Source organism: Anas platyrhynchos, chromosome Z (genome assembly GCF_047663525.1).
Source record: "Anas platyrhynchos isolate ZD024472 breed Pekin duck chromosome Z, IASCAAS_PekinDuck_T2T, whole genome shotgun sequence".
NCBI lineage: Eukaryota > Metazoa > Chordata > Aves > Anseriformes > Anatidae > Anas > Anas platyrhynchos.
In genome coordinates this window covers 43,793,918-43,809,314 of record NC_092621.1, presented here as the reverse complement: position 1 = coordinate 43,809,314, position 15,397 = coordinate 43,793,918, and the positions used below count along the sequence as shown (strand labels likewise).

General features: G+C 38.7%; 1 protein-coding gene across 5 annotated transcripts in view; it reads right to left on the bottom strand.

Moving 5' to 3' along the window:
- The window catches only part of NTRK2 (neurotrophic receptor tyrosine kinase 2), a 201,554-nt gene that overhangs the window by 82,826 nt on the left and 103,331 nt on the right, over nt 1–15,397 (bottom strand). For all 5 annotated transcript variants that reach the window (XM_038170542.2, XM_038170543.2, XM_038170545.2 and 2 more), the window contains one exon: nt 979–1,167. In XM_038170542.2, coding sequence (XP_038026470.1) covers nt 979–1,167 — 189 coding nt within the window. The remainder of the gene's footprint in view (nt 1–978; nt 1,168–15,397) is intronic.

Below are 15,397 nucleotides of genomic sequence, written 5' to 3'. Positions count from 1 at the left end.
CCTTAGTTGCACATCCAATGCTCAACAGCTGCACTGGAAATCTCTGGACTGACTTCCCAGAGAAACACATCCATGGACACTCCAGAAATGTATGTATATTCATATACACACACACACAGACACACAAAGAAGGCTGATATACTTAAATACCTAAATGTACTGATGAAAAAAAAAAAAAAAAAAAAAAAAGCAGTACTGCCGTTGTTAATAATCACAATACCACTTAGGTATTTTTTTTCCAGTTATCTGCTACAACGCTAATTGCTGGTTCAAAAATCAACATTTCACGTATCTAATTCTACAACTGAAGAATAGTAGCTGCAGTTAGGGATATTCTTTTTTAACTATAAAGAGTTAATTATTTTTAACACTATGTACCTATTCACATTTTATCTGCTTCTAACTGAATATGAAATAATGTGTAAGTGACATCTGTTGTCCACTGAGCAACCTCCTGCTCTGTTTTTCAACATTTTTCCAGTTACAGAGATTGAATTATACAATTAAACTAAAATAATGGAATTTTTAGTCCTTATTATTCTTATACCTTTACAAATGCTCACATTTCAAAATTAGGTTATATTCATTACCAAATTGAGAGCAGTGAGTATGTAACAATACTGACTTTCTTTTTGACCCAGCATTTGTTTTGTCCCAGAAAAGCATTCAGTGCACAAGACTGGCTAAAGACCACTGAAATCAATGGAAAGGCTACCAGTGACTTTGATGGAATATGGACTGGGCTTTGAGCATAACACTGATGTCTTAATTAACTCATTAAAAGGGCTGAATTTGGCTTTGACAGATGTAAAGCAGTTCATCCCATGTATTTTTAACAAACTGCATATATTTTAACCCCACCCTTCCACTCCCAGGAATTTAGACTTTTTTTTTTTTTTCTGTTTTCTCTGTTAAGGAGCCCCAGCACTTGCACATGAATAATGAATGGCTGGAATACATATATTTGTTTGTACTTACAGGTGTCTGGCTTGAGCTGACTGTTGGTAATGCCAAAGTACTGAGGATTTTCAATGACGGGAATCTTTGTCATCCCAATGATGACTGCGTCAGGACCCCCCTCAGAAGAAGATGGAGTGTTACTGCCATTTGAGATGTGATGGAGAGGGCTGGCTGAATCATCATCATTGCTGATAACTGAAGAAGGACCTAGAATTAGAAACAAAGATTTGTCTTAATTCAGAACTTTTTTTCCCCCCTCAGACCATTCTTTTTTTTTTTAATCCTTTTTTTTTTTTTTATCTCCAGTCTTTTTGTCCAGACTATCTTAATAGTCATTTGCTCTATTAATGTACCTTGTTGATCTTACCTCAGGAATTTTATATGTCTGGGTTGAGATGGAGAAGTAGGGGGGGGAAAAGAAAGGAAAAAAAAAAAGAACACAGTGGTAGGCCATTAGGAGTTGGAATGTGAAGTAAATTTTTTGCACCGGTAGATCACCTAGACTAAATATGTCAGGGTCCAGCATAGTCTGTTATCAAGAAATATCCCTAAATAAGTTATGAAATACACATAATAACTTTTTACCTTAAGACTTTCTCAGATCACAGAGCAATAATACCTTTTCCCACAAACATGGGGAAACACCTGCCTTCTCTTTGAGGTGGCATTATAACAAGGCAAAAGACAGAGAGAAGATGGGCTCATCCTAAACTTGGAAACTGTGTCAGTTCTGAAAGACAAAATGGCTGGGAGCCAAAATCAAGAGGACATGTATACAGTCATAGAAGGTGCAGAGTAGGTGCTCAGAATAGTGGGAAAGACATATCTCATACTAGTGTGACATCTGGGGTCACTGCCCATGTGGTCCTCCAGTACAGGATAATATTCCTGTGGCTCCTGAGGCCCCATCCATACTTCAGACTGGTCACATTCCAGAAAGAGGTTTATTTTGATCAGTAATTTAATGACAGTTTTTGTTGTTTTTGTTGTTGTTGTTGTTATTGTTGCTTTTGTTTTGTTTTTGTTTTCACTGTGTACTCTATACTTTCAAAGAAAGCACTATGGTGTTAAAACCTTGTAAGTAAATAATAATAACAAAAAAACGCTTAGCAGCATGTTCCACTTCTGTGAGCTATAGGGGCTTCTGAACTAATGGCAAGGTCAGTGCAGATACCATTTGAAACCTTGTGATCTAACACTGCTATTTAAATTCTCCATTACATCTTCCAGTACACAGCCAATGTTCAAAGAAAACCAGAGTCACCATTTAGCAGTGACAACATGTTGCCTAAACTGCCCACTGAAGAGCCAGCAGAGATCACGCATGCCACATGTCAGACCATTTTCCATCCACATTAACCTGTGCTTTTGGTTTGGCATTCACATATTCTAATTTTAACAATTAATAGATGATGCTAGCAACAGATGGAATGATTCACCCTCTTGACATGCCTGTCCTGGAACGGCATCCTCAGACGACACCTGTGTTTGCCCTACCAGCAGAATTGATAGGTTTGTCTCCCTAAAGAAGGGGGAAGCACAGGTGATCTTGGCATAGACAAACAGCTGTATTTACTCCAAATCACCAGCCACTCTTCTGCAAAATGTTGTCCCAAACTGAGCTTTAAGTTGGACAGAAGAGAACAGTGCAGAGGCAAGATAGATCCAAGTAACCCCAGCACACAGATGGCATCTGCGTTTGCAGGAGAGATGGGGGACATAGAGACACCAGCAAATCATATAGAAACATCACGGGGGATGTAAAAGAAGATGAGGAGGACGCAACACAACAACTAATACACACAACTAATGAATGAGGGCAGTCCCAGACACAGCAGCCAAGAAAGGTCAGGTTTATAGAAAGGAAATTTTGACTCTCTTACTGGTTTGCGGTGCACTGTATCATAACAGGAACACTTTATCATTACATGGTATGGTTCACAGGAATAAAGCTTAAATAATTTGGCATGTGGCTATTCAACCGTATCTTTAGAGGCTCAAGCATACTCCCACCCCTGTCCTGCTTTCCCTTCTCCCCAGTTGGCTTAATGGTGCATGAGGGAAATGTTCTCATAGTTTGAAAAAGTACTTCCCCCCCCCCCCCAAGCCTGAAACATTAGAGGTGATTTTTCAAATGCCTTGCACTTCACTGGAAAGTCACTGTTGACAAATGTAAGTGAAGCCTAGATCTCTGCAATTTATCAAGTGAAATACTAATACCAAGGCTGTTTTTGTCATTACTGATCACTGAGATTGATTCTACTAGGAAAGCTGCCAGGATTAAGAGTTTTTGGTGAAGATTCCTCTAATGAAGTGCAGAACCTAGGAAACTGTGGGAAAGGGACCCTCAGATGGCACCAAAGATACTTAAGTGAAGTCACAACACATTTTTCAGGTGCATGGGAGTTGTGTGCGGTAGAATTAGTGCAAACTCATTTAAAACTGCATGCAGTTGTTTTTTTTTTGTTGTTGTTGTTTTTTTTTCTAGAGATCATCCTTAGATCTCTCAAATTTCTGAATGTCAAGCTAATGGCACCAAAAAGCAAACAGGCAAATACACATTTTCTTGGGAAAATACAGTCCTTTTATACATGTATGTAGTCCTAATACAGAATTTGTAGGAGGGTCAAATCCCTTCTCTTACAGCAAATGGGCAAAATCTCTTGCCTCTGTAGTTTAGTAGACACACATCTCTTAAGTCCTTTTCAGCCTTGTTGTTCTCTGCCACACAGAGGGGGCTCCTTTTTCATTTTTTGCTTCCACAAGTAGTGATGGCAAGGAAAACCCTCCATTACACATTTCTGGATGTTAGAATGGTATAATGAATAGAAATTAATTCTATTCATCAAATCATTTCTTACTACTCTAAGACACATTTTTGTGTGGTGAACTGTTTTTTCAGTCAGTATAAACTGCAAAGTGTTGCAGGTGAAAAGTAGACAATTGTTCTATAAATCTATTCACTCAATTAAGATAACTGGTAAAAACTAGTCTTCCTTGTGGCATGAAATAGGCTCCAAGTATATTCAGCTCTCTGACGTAGCTGAGGAAAATTTGGAAAATGAGGTGATTCCTCAGTAAGTATGTAATAGTCTAAGAAAAATTCAACTCTGGGAACTTTGTGCTGTGTCCCTTGGTGTCCTCTCTCATTTAGTAGAAGATAATCGGCTCATGCAATAGTCTTTGGAAACAATTGTTCAGATTCAAAAATCCTATTTCCTTTTACTGTGTATTTCTTCTCTAGTTAAGCCAAACAGAACTCAACAGATGGAAATTTTTGTGTATCAGAGGCAAGCTGAGCTCACATCCTCTCAAAGAGCCTCTTTGCTGGGACCTTTTAGTGAATATGAGCAAACTGGTACACAAACTGTTTCCATATTTGCTTTTATGCCAGACTACACTTTCTGTGAAGCTGCATTTCATCTTTCAAATGCACTAAGTCACATTACAATTACAGGCTAGCATTGCAGCTCACTCCTTGCAGCAGCCTCTGACTGATATTCCAGTAATGCAAAACCATTTTCCAGAATGCAAGATGAGCCCATCATATGTGCTGACAAGAAACTTGAGCAATGCTTTTCTGAATTTGAGCTAAGCTCAAATCAAAAGATAATTTCTTAAAGTACCTTGAAGTGTGGTTTCATGGAGATTAAATGGGGTCACTTCATTATTTGTCAAAGGCAGAATGAGTATGATAATTACACCCATTGTAGATTCTGTTTTTTGTCAAATCTACTGTTGATTTCACATCCAAAATACGAAAATTTCGCACAAAATATCTTTGGTGGAAGTGAAAATCATGGGTTGTCAGTAGCCATTAGCTATTGCCAACAGCAGACGCACAGTCAGCTTGACCTTTTAAGAAAACTGCAGAGGTTTTCTCTGCCTTCAAATGTGCAGCCCAACATCTTCACTAGATATCATTTTTAGACTGTTTCTTATCTTAAGAAGACAGAAGCTGGAGCCAGATGAGAAATGGTAGGCTGCCTTGGAGAAGAAAGATGAGAGCTACACTCTGCAGGGCTGAATTTCTTCTCTCTCTGATGTTAAGCTAAAAAACTGCCCATTCTGCATGGCCTAGACCTAAGAAAAATCACTTCTGCATACAAAAATAGCAGCTATCAGAAAAAAAAAACAAAAACAGTGCCATGTAATGTAAAAAAAACAATTACATTCTAAACTGGCACACTATGAAAAAGCCAAAATACTCCCCACTTCCTAGGCTGTGAATGAACTTCATGGACATGGTATGAGGACGAGCAGAAAGAGTGCTGCTATTTCTGGTCAGAAGAAAGAGGCTCATGATCATAAAATACATCCTTTCCTGATGCTCTTTTTGCCATCAGAGTAAATGAATTTTAGCATGCATGCTACCAGGATCTACCCACCCTGTTATTTACTGGGACTAGGCTTTGCTCTGCCTTATTCCAGATTTCTGCAGATACTTAGGTAGCTGGCTGCTGCAACACATCTGATTACTGTCTGCCACTGAACTAATCCACATGACCTTCCTGTGTATGAAAGTACAGAAAGAGTCCCAAAGTGAATAACAACATGACTCAGCTAAGCAAGCTCAAAAAAAAAAAAAAAAAAAAAAAAAAAGGAAGGTTCTCAAATGCAGAATCAGAAGGAACATATGGTTATGGTTTGCACCTGGCATGGTCTTGCAAGCACATATTTTCAGACTTTAGTTTAGATGGTCACAAACAATCACTGCGTCCATCTACTTCTCCCTTCACCTACTGTGTTGAAGATGTAAGCAATCTATCCCATGCATACTCTCTGAACTCTAACAAGAGCTCTTGAACACAACACTATTCTGCATGCTCCTTGCAATACCCTTCTCTGTGTCACACGTCACTTGAATTATCCCTGAAGTCACTATGAAAGGTTGAACTAAGTTGGGAGACATCAGGAGTAGTAATTCTCAAAAAACCAGACAATTTTAACTTTATGATTGGAGCTGTGTAGTTACAGGGACACATCTGCTTAGCTGGGTCTTAGAAGGCAGCTCAAGTAGAGGATTATTTATAGATATGACTTCTGTGCTGTGATGTCTTAATGACAATGGCTCCTTCCATGTCAAATGGCGCTCAAGGCAAGGAGGATTCCTCAACTGATGTTGCACTAACATTGGCTCTTGCTTAAGATCCTTGTTCCCATAGGCACAAGGAGCAATCTATGCAGGGATGTAAGGTAACGGCACACCATCCAGTCAAAAGCAGGCCTGTAAGTGCATGTCATGTCAGTAAGCATCAACTCTGTTGGATTTTAAGGCCATATTGAATCTTGTCTCTTTCTGCTTTTTGGTGGGGTGTATTTTTTCAATACTTAAATACTTTGTTCTAAAAAATCAATTATTTATAATTTCTTTCCCTATAAGACTCCCATATCTTTTTTGTTTTTGTTTTGTTTTTTTTTTTTTTTTTTTTGTTTGTTTGTTTGTTTGTTTTTGTTTTCTAGGATTAAAGGACAATTTATTTATTTTTTTCTTCTTCAGTAAGACCACAGATGCAAATTCACTTGTTATCAAGCTAAGATTCACATTTCTTACCAGATATGACATCTTTTTAGCTCAACCCTTGAATCCCTGTTTTATCTTTCATTCCCTCTAAAAGACAACTCATCATTCATGACTTGGTACACTTTTTTTCTGACCAGTGCTATAAACATTACTTTGAATATTTCTTTGCATTCTTGAATTCAACAGCTGTAGGTAACTGTGATATTGAATAATGTTTATGCAGTTCTATTTGACTGAATAAGGAGCCCAGCCTAATAGAAGGTAATGCAATTATTGCAACATTACTTTATATTATTGGTCTCTTAAAATGCTGCATGCTGAATACAGAGAATTGAATTAAGAGGCATAAATAGAACACAAGGAGAAAAAAAAAATCAAAGCCAGCTGAATAAGCTTCCCAAGGAGAAACCAGTTTAGTCCCACTTTGGTTGGTGGAGCTGTTCAAAGTAAACTCAGATTCCTCTGCAAATCCAGAGTGAGCTTGTTAAAATGATGCTCTTTGCTTTGCAGCTGCTGATATTTTAATGAGGGAACAGTCACAGCATGGTGCTCCTATGCTTCCTCAGCAGTCCATCTGTGCAGAGCAATTGTATTTCTTGCTTCCCCTCACCTTTCAGCCAACCCTTCTTGTCTCTTGCTCCCAGCCCTGCCATGTCCCCAGAACACAGCCATAAGTGTTAGCCTTATTGCTGTCATCTCAGTAGTCACTGGCATACTTATTTGCCAAATTAGTATTATGGGGCTGATACTCCTCTGCTTGTGGTGAAGGAAATACTAGAATAAGATCACCCCAAGCAGCATTGCACCCAAGTATAATGCTCCTTACTTCTGCTGCAGAAGCACACTGTTCTTCAGAGCTCAAACAGTGTATGCCCTTCTACCCTCGTGCAGCACACTGAGCCAAAAACTACATTGTAGGCATTAAATTTGTGACTCAGAAAACTGAGACTTGCCAAGCTTAGATGTTTTGAGGATAAATAATTTCACATCTTCTGACAGGTATCATTAACGTTTAACTGATGTGCACCTACCAATGCTTGTTTAAGCTTGCACTCTCTTGCTTCTTGATAAGTGAGGTAAGAAAAACTTTCTGATGCTGCCTAAAAAGTTCACTTCCCATCCAAGAGCATGCCCCCAAGCAGTCAGGAGACCCAGAATGGATGCTGATCCAGAGAGCAAGAAAACTTCCCCATACCCAGCAGACTAATGCCTCCAGTCAGCACATTATTCAGAGACTCCCTTTCCTACTGTTTCTGAATTACAGAAGAAAGAGGGCTCCTAAGAGATCTCTTGCAGGTAAAAACTGGCTGGAAATAGAAGTTTAAACTCAAGAAGCACCCCACAGGAATTGATTTACCTACAACAATTGCAGAACAAATGGGAGACTTTTGTTTGGAAATCATAATGGAGCCACACTACTTTGACATAACATTTCACTTGGGTGATCAAGTCCCCAAAGTATTTTGCATTTGTTTTCAAATAAAAATTAATGTTTTTTATTTCCTTGTTTGTTGCAGCTCCATGAGAAGACCAAATTGTTTAGCTCTCACTGTATCACATTCCTGCAGAGAAAGTTAGTGACAGATTATTTTCTTCCTTACACAGAATAGCTCAAGCGACACATACCCATGACTGTAATTAAATAAAAGGTGTGTTAGAAAACTTTATAGTGCCAAATATTCAGTGTTGCTAGGTGTGAAAGGTCAGTCACAGTTACTTAAATGCCTTTCACCTAAAAAGCACGTTCTTCTTGCTGGAAAACTTATTTCAAATGCCTGACTCCTCTACAGAACAACGAACATGTAATCTGGGTAATTTCCACTGAAATGTCTATGCACAGATTTTAGCCACTCAACTATTTCATCAGGCCTTTTTGTTGTGGCTTTCCATCTAAGAGCCACAGCTGCTTATTTGTTTCATTCAGCTTTATTCTGGAGCATGATTGTGAAAGAGTCACAGTCAGTGCCAATTAACTGCTTTTTTTTTTTTTTTTTTCTCACAACCTCATCTACATTGTCATGTGTACACACATTCACACATTTATTTATGCAAAGCCTAGAGCATTCCAGAAGTCATAATATCTGCAAGGGGGAGGTTTTCAGCTAAGGAATACACCCTAGGATCCCCTTAGGGACCACTTCCTAAAGCAAGTGACTCCCCAGAAACCACGCAACTTACAGAACAAAGGGACAGAGGTCCAGGTGTCCAGGTCTGGGACAGGCTGTCAAGGTCATTCACCCAAGAAACCTACTTTGTAGCACTGCAATCCCATGTAGGAATAAAGACAAGGTCTTTAATACATACTTTTTTTTCCAGGGTGGTCTGTGCAGGAGGGAAGGTGGGTAACCCCATCTGTCCAACTCTGCGGCTGACTGTTCCCAAGGATGCCATCAGCAAAGCCCCATCCCATGGCACAGTGGTTGCTGATTTCTTTCTCCTTTCGGCCAGTGAGGCACTTGAATAACAGATCTTACAGCTGCAAACTGGTACATGCCTTCAAAATCTTAAGCACCATGACCAATAAATCCTCATAGCTCATCCTCTGCAAGGTTCATGCTACTATTATTCCTATCTTGGAGGCAGTGGGAAGAGCTCTGTTTAGCTTGCTGATTTGCCCAGTAATGCAGGCAGGATCTTTGTCAAAGTCATGGCCAGGACCGGGAAAGACGGCCATCCCCTGGTGCCAAACCAGGCAGTACCTGAAGAATTATAGGTCTCCTTCAGCCATAGGATAAATGGTGGCTGTACAGCTGCCCACCGCTCCATGGACACGTTCACAGTATCTGCAGCTCAGATGATGTGTCCTATCTTAAAGAATGAGGAATTTATGGCCTCTCATTATTGGTAGTCAAATGAAACACAGATCTGAGACAAAAATCTAGCAGGGATGTGGTATATTAATCAATATAAGTATGTGAGCCAGAAAATTAAGGATACAGGGCAGCAGAAAATGTGAAAGAAGGAAGGGAAAAATGATTTATCTTTTTTAATATAGATCACCAGGACCATTTATTATAGCCACCTGCAGGTTTAGATATCTAGGAAATGTGGGTAAAATTACAATCCTTCAAAAATACTACAGTGAAAAATCACTGCAATAAGAAACAAGATCAGCTGGAATGTGCTTGCTGTTGGCATCAAGCAAGAAAGAATAATTCACCCCAAATTAGATCCTTGTTGCTTTTCATTTCATTTAAAAACTATTTAATTAACAATTGCTTACTCAACACTTCTCATAAATAATCTAAGGGTTAACATTCCCGTTCCTAGGACTGGGAATGGTCCTCTGTTGTCTAGAAGACAAATACAAAACGTACAGAAGCAAGACAAATTTCTTCATGCTGCTTTCACAGTTAGTCTTTCTCTGAGAGAACGGCAAAGCCATCTGGAATAGTCAATTTGAATAATTTTGCAAAGTCTGTTTAGATAGATATAGCTAAACATGGTGAGAAAATATGGTGGATATGCTAGATTGTGTTGAAATGTTCGCTGATTTTGTTGTTGTTGTTGTTGTTTGGATTGTTTGCTTATTTATTTATTTATTTATTTATTTTTGCTTTGCTAATGAAACTTATTCCTTTCTTTAAACTCTCCCTGATTAGTTTCTTGGAGTATAGAGGTACAATCTACAGGCCTTTCCTATTCAAGCAAATCAGATGAAAACACGATATGGAAAATCTCTAGAAATACTCTAGAGAAACCTAACAAAAAACTGAAGAATTTTTGTTTTTTGTTTTGTTTTGTTTTCATTCTAAAGAGATATCTGAGGACATGCATGAGGAGAGCCTTCAAGACTTTTGCAAATGTAAGGAAATAATACTTATGCTAAATGGGATTCAGGAGTTGTGTGATAATTTTTTTTCAAGTAAGACTGAGGTGAAATGTTACAAAACTTCCCTTGGTCGTTGAAATTGCTCATAAGAAAGTTCAGACATTTCTACCTCTGGAGATCTTAAAGCTATTCCAGGCAAACATCTATTGGGAAAGACACAAATATAGTAGATACAGGCTTAGGACAGGGAAGAACTGTTCCTTTCCATCCCTAATCTTCCACGATACCATATAGGTAGACCTTGAATGGTCTTATGGGAAACACTTTGACACTTCAGATGTTGACTGATGCCTATTCAAAAGTGAACAGACATGCAGCTCAATAAACACCTTGCTTATATAAATAAAATACGTAGATTTCACTGCAATGGCAGTTTACTTTTCCAGGCTGCAGAACTAAGATGTGTAGACAGGTGAGAAACACACCATTAATGTAGGACTCCAAAGTCTACAGTGGGTTATTCTACTAGAATATACCTTATATCATTGAATTCTTTACCTAAAATCCACCCTCACACCCACACTCCTACCCAGCCTTCCATCTTAATTGTTTCTGAAGTTTTCATTAGTGAAAGTATTAGTTACATGACACTGTAAAATAAAGTTTTGTGTCATTTCACTTTTTTTTTTTTTTTTTTAATATAAGTGAGAGATTCTTACAGGCTTCCCAAATTATGTGAATTATAAAGGCAGCACTATATTACATTGAAGTATATCTTTCAGTTTTTCTCAACAAACATCACAGCATAATAGTTTCCAATTCATTTTTCATTTACATCCACACTAGCTAACCTTAAACATGACAATCTTTACTGAAGCAAAACTAAATGATTGCATGCAATCAACCCAAACATCACACTCAAGTGATAAACAGCATCTGCAGAAATGTGGCATTGCTGTCAACTCGATTCTTACTGAGGCTATTCTACAGCCCAACTAAATATTTTTTGGTATTGCACCAAGTCCCAATCCAGCTTCTCTTCATCTCCAAACACTCCCCATCCTTGAAAACAGGCTTTAAAAATCAAATTCAAAGGCCCACCTACACTTTACAAGAAGGGCATGGGAAGCTGGTGAACCAAGTTACCAAGCTGGTGAACCAATTTACCAACAAATAGGTCCACCAGCTTACTCCTTGTCAAGTACTCCACCGTCCACTTGGGTGAACAGATATTGAGTACCAATGGCCCAAATACTGCATGTGTTCAGGAGGCAGTGTCATTTGGAATAGAACTGCCAGAAGGACAGGAGGCTTCAGCACAGGAGAGAGGCTGCCCAAAACTGTCCCTCTGTGAGCACAAAACAAGTAGTAGCTTACTTTTCTTCCCAAGCATCAATGCCTGACATTTACTTCAATTTACATTAAATTACTTAGGAACACTGAATGACTCCTTTTGTGTTTCTGTCACCACAGTGATATCATCAGTTTTCTCTACAGCCTCTGTCCCTAGAGAACTCAGCAACTTCTCTGGCCTTCAAACAGAGATCCTTGCCTCTGTCCAGAAAACCTTGCTGGCTTTTGCAGACTAGCCAGAGTCTTCTGGGAAGATTTTTGATGCTTGGCAATCATGTATCACTAGAAAATCTTATGTTAGAGAGTTGAAGCATCTACTATGTTTTCCAACATGGAACAGCCTTAGCAACAGACTTACTCTAGCATCTGGTGGTTTTCTGCACCCCTAAGAAATAATACAGAAAAGAAAAGTAACCCCTTTCCATTATTTGCTTTCCATATCCACAGTTATAGCTTTCTGGATTATGCTCAGCTAGATCTTTTGGGTCATTGTCTAAAAAAAGAAACAATTCAGCTTTGGAGATGGGACAGAGCTAAATGAACTGTTTGGAAAAATATCCCTGCCAATTCAGCTTCAGATCAAAGATGTAGATTCACTTCAGAACAACACCCTTTCTTCCCAAAACACTACTCCGAAGGTTGTGAAGCCTCACATCCTCTTCAAATGCAGATCTAAAAATTCCTGCAGCAGAGCAAATGACACCTGTGTATATAGAAAGGCATCACTTCAAATTTCAGCCTGTCCCAGCACTGTCATTCACAAGCTGTGGAATCAGCTGCATGAGTTGGCTGAATTACCTCTAGATGTTGGTCTTCTACTGACACTCACAGCCACCTCCTCCTGCCTGTCACAGCATGCCTTCTGTCCTGCATATTTTCTCTCCCTTCCATCTTTCCTTGAAATTGTTGCTATGACAAGCAGGAAGCCACCATGTGCAGAAAGCTGTTTGCACTATTCCAACCAGCTCAGCCATTCCAGAGGTGGCCATACTATAAGCTAAGCTCTGGCTGTTTTGCTACTGCAGACTTAAAAAAGGATACATTAACGGTGAAAGTGGTCATGAAAACACAAAGAGGTTTTGCCAAAATATGGGAAGGACCAATTTTTCTATTCTGCAGGGCTCTTTTTTCAAGATGTTTCAGAGAATATTTTCACAAATAGCTTCTGCAATGCCTGAGACCTTTGCTAAGTATTGTCCATTATTTTATTTTTTCTGATGTGCCTTCTCTGCTTATTTATTTGCCTCCTTCTTTATGAAGAGTTTTGCCTCTATCTTTGTAATCATTTCTCTTTTGATCAACAGGTTCATCTACAGTGTCTTGTTTTGTCATCATCCTGAATTGTTTAACTCTTTGCAGCTTGCTATCACTTTCTAAAGCACTTAGTATATTCAGCTTGCAATTAACCACATGGCTTCCTGTGTTGTTGTAATTTATATATTACCATTAAATAACATTAGTACTTGTTATTCTCTAATTTTGGTTGATGCTCATTTATTCTCAGAGTTTAACTTTCTCTTTTACCAAAAAATCAGCCATAGCTGTTTCTTAGCAACAGATTGATCAGAACAGATTTACATGGAAATCAAATACTTGCAAAAAGGAACTGCTAAAGGAAGCTGATAATATAGCCTTATTCCTGTCAATTAGCAGCAAATACTACAGTGTATAATATAATGGTTTTGTAATTCTGTATGAATCTAAAGAACATGTGCAGAACATTAGCACTAAATGAAGTAGAAGATGATATGAACTTTCCTAATTAGTATATCTCTGAGTTGATCTGCAAAAATAGTCCCTTGCCTGAAGAGACTGCAAAACAAACCAAATCACACACAGCCACAATCCTCGCTTGCACTGGACTAGAATCAAAACTACAGTCTGTAATGGTCACATACAAACAGGTCTCAAAAGGCAGACGCATCCATTTCACAAAAAGTGCAAGCCCTTACTTCATGCATACTGATCCTAAATAAACAAGCATTAGACTTCAACGCAGGAATGTGGCCATTTAGTACTTCATTCCTGAAATTTACACAATTTCAGGAAACTGAAACTTTTTCATTCTTGCAGTCTTCAGAAATGACCAGTTTTCCCTGAAGATTTTTCTACACCTCACTTTGCCAGACAAGGTTTTCCTCCTTTCCTTTTCCTTTTCCAACCCTAAATAATGTGCTGAGCTCCAACTAGCTAGTTCATCAAAAGTGCAACTAAAATTAAATATGAGGATAGGGCAAAAGAATGAAGTCAAATATGAAGTGTGAAATCCTACGAACAGAAAAAGTGAAACAGCAATACAAAAAGTCTAATTCTCTGAATCGTACTAGCAACAGAGATGAATTTATTAAACTGACAATGGTGCGAAGTTCTTACGAATGACAGCAGAATCAGGACAGCTGTCTTTTTATTAAGAATGATGACATCCTTTTTGGCAAATGAAGTCTTCTGCTGCTGTGGCACTTGGTTCTGTCACTGGAAGGCAGCATCTATAATATATAGCTGCATATGAATTATACTAGGAATGGGTTAAAGTGATAGATCTGTATTATTCCCAAGAGGCAACGCCAAAAAGGTAATTGCCCATATTTGTACCACTAGGTTATAGGGAATGACAGTTTCATGTCTTCCTAATGGTTAACTGAAAATCTATAAAATCCATTTCTCTTTCCTGCTGAGAAATTAATGCAGAACCAAAAACTGAATTCCAACTCTGGTCATACTCACACAAACCGCCCAGGGAGAAGAGTAAAGACAGTAAAATTTCTTTCATGCAAACAGAGATGTAGAGGCTACATAGCTAGTTTTTCATAAGGGTGCTGCTGGGCTTATTAAAATCAGCAAGACTTATACCTCTCACCTTTCACTCATGCAGTCACAAGGACTTAGAGAGGAGGGATGGATATGATGGGGACAAGTCAGGTTGCTGGAGACTGTACACCTGGATGCCCCCTGCCTTGGGGGGCTTTCAGGTGCGCTGTGTGCTACAGACATAAGACACCTCCAAAGAAAGATGGCAGGAAGCAGCCTACACATAACAGCCTCGCTGGGTTTGTTCTGGGGTGGCTGAGCTGCACCATAACCAGAGCCCATTATCTCTAGCAAGGCACCAGGCTCTGCAGGAAGGGAACGCCACACAACCTCAGGGGTCTACAGTTCGGCTGCCAGCTCCCATCACTTGGTCATGGTATGCTTCGTAGGTACACAAACTCATTTAAAAGAGTGCACAGTTCATCAGCTGAGTAGCTTGGGTGTCTTTGTGCTCCAATACAACTTCACAGAGGCATTAGGATTTGTTTTGATGAGTACCAACTTTTCTTGTTTTACCAGCCAATTTCTCCACATGGTAGTAAAATCCAAGGAACAAAGATATGACAACTTAAAACAGCTATTTAAACAGTCTGCAAAAAAAAACAACATTAACTTCTAAGCTACAAGCAGCCTGTAAAATGATAACTCACCCATTTTAAGTTTTTATGAGAAAGTAAGAACAAGAACATCAGTGCAAATGTCATTTTTAAAATGAAACTTCAAGAGTAAGGTATCAACAGATTTCTGATGTTTTATATCACTAACAATGCCCTCTAGCACCAATTTCATTTCAAATTGCCAACCAATTATTTCTAAGTTAACTGATATTTATACCCAGGGATATTTTTTATAATGTTTAAAATATATATATATATTATTTAGGAATCATCATCACATACAAAATAAAGATCAATACAGTACTAATTAGTGACTCAGGCACCAGCACAAAGATGTCAGTGTTATGACTTAGAAATAAGTCA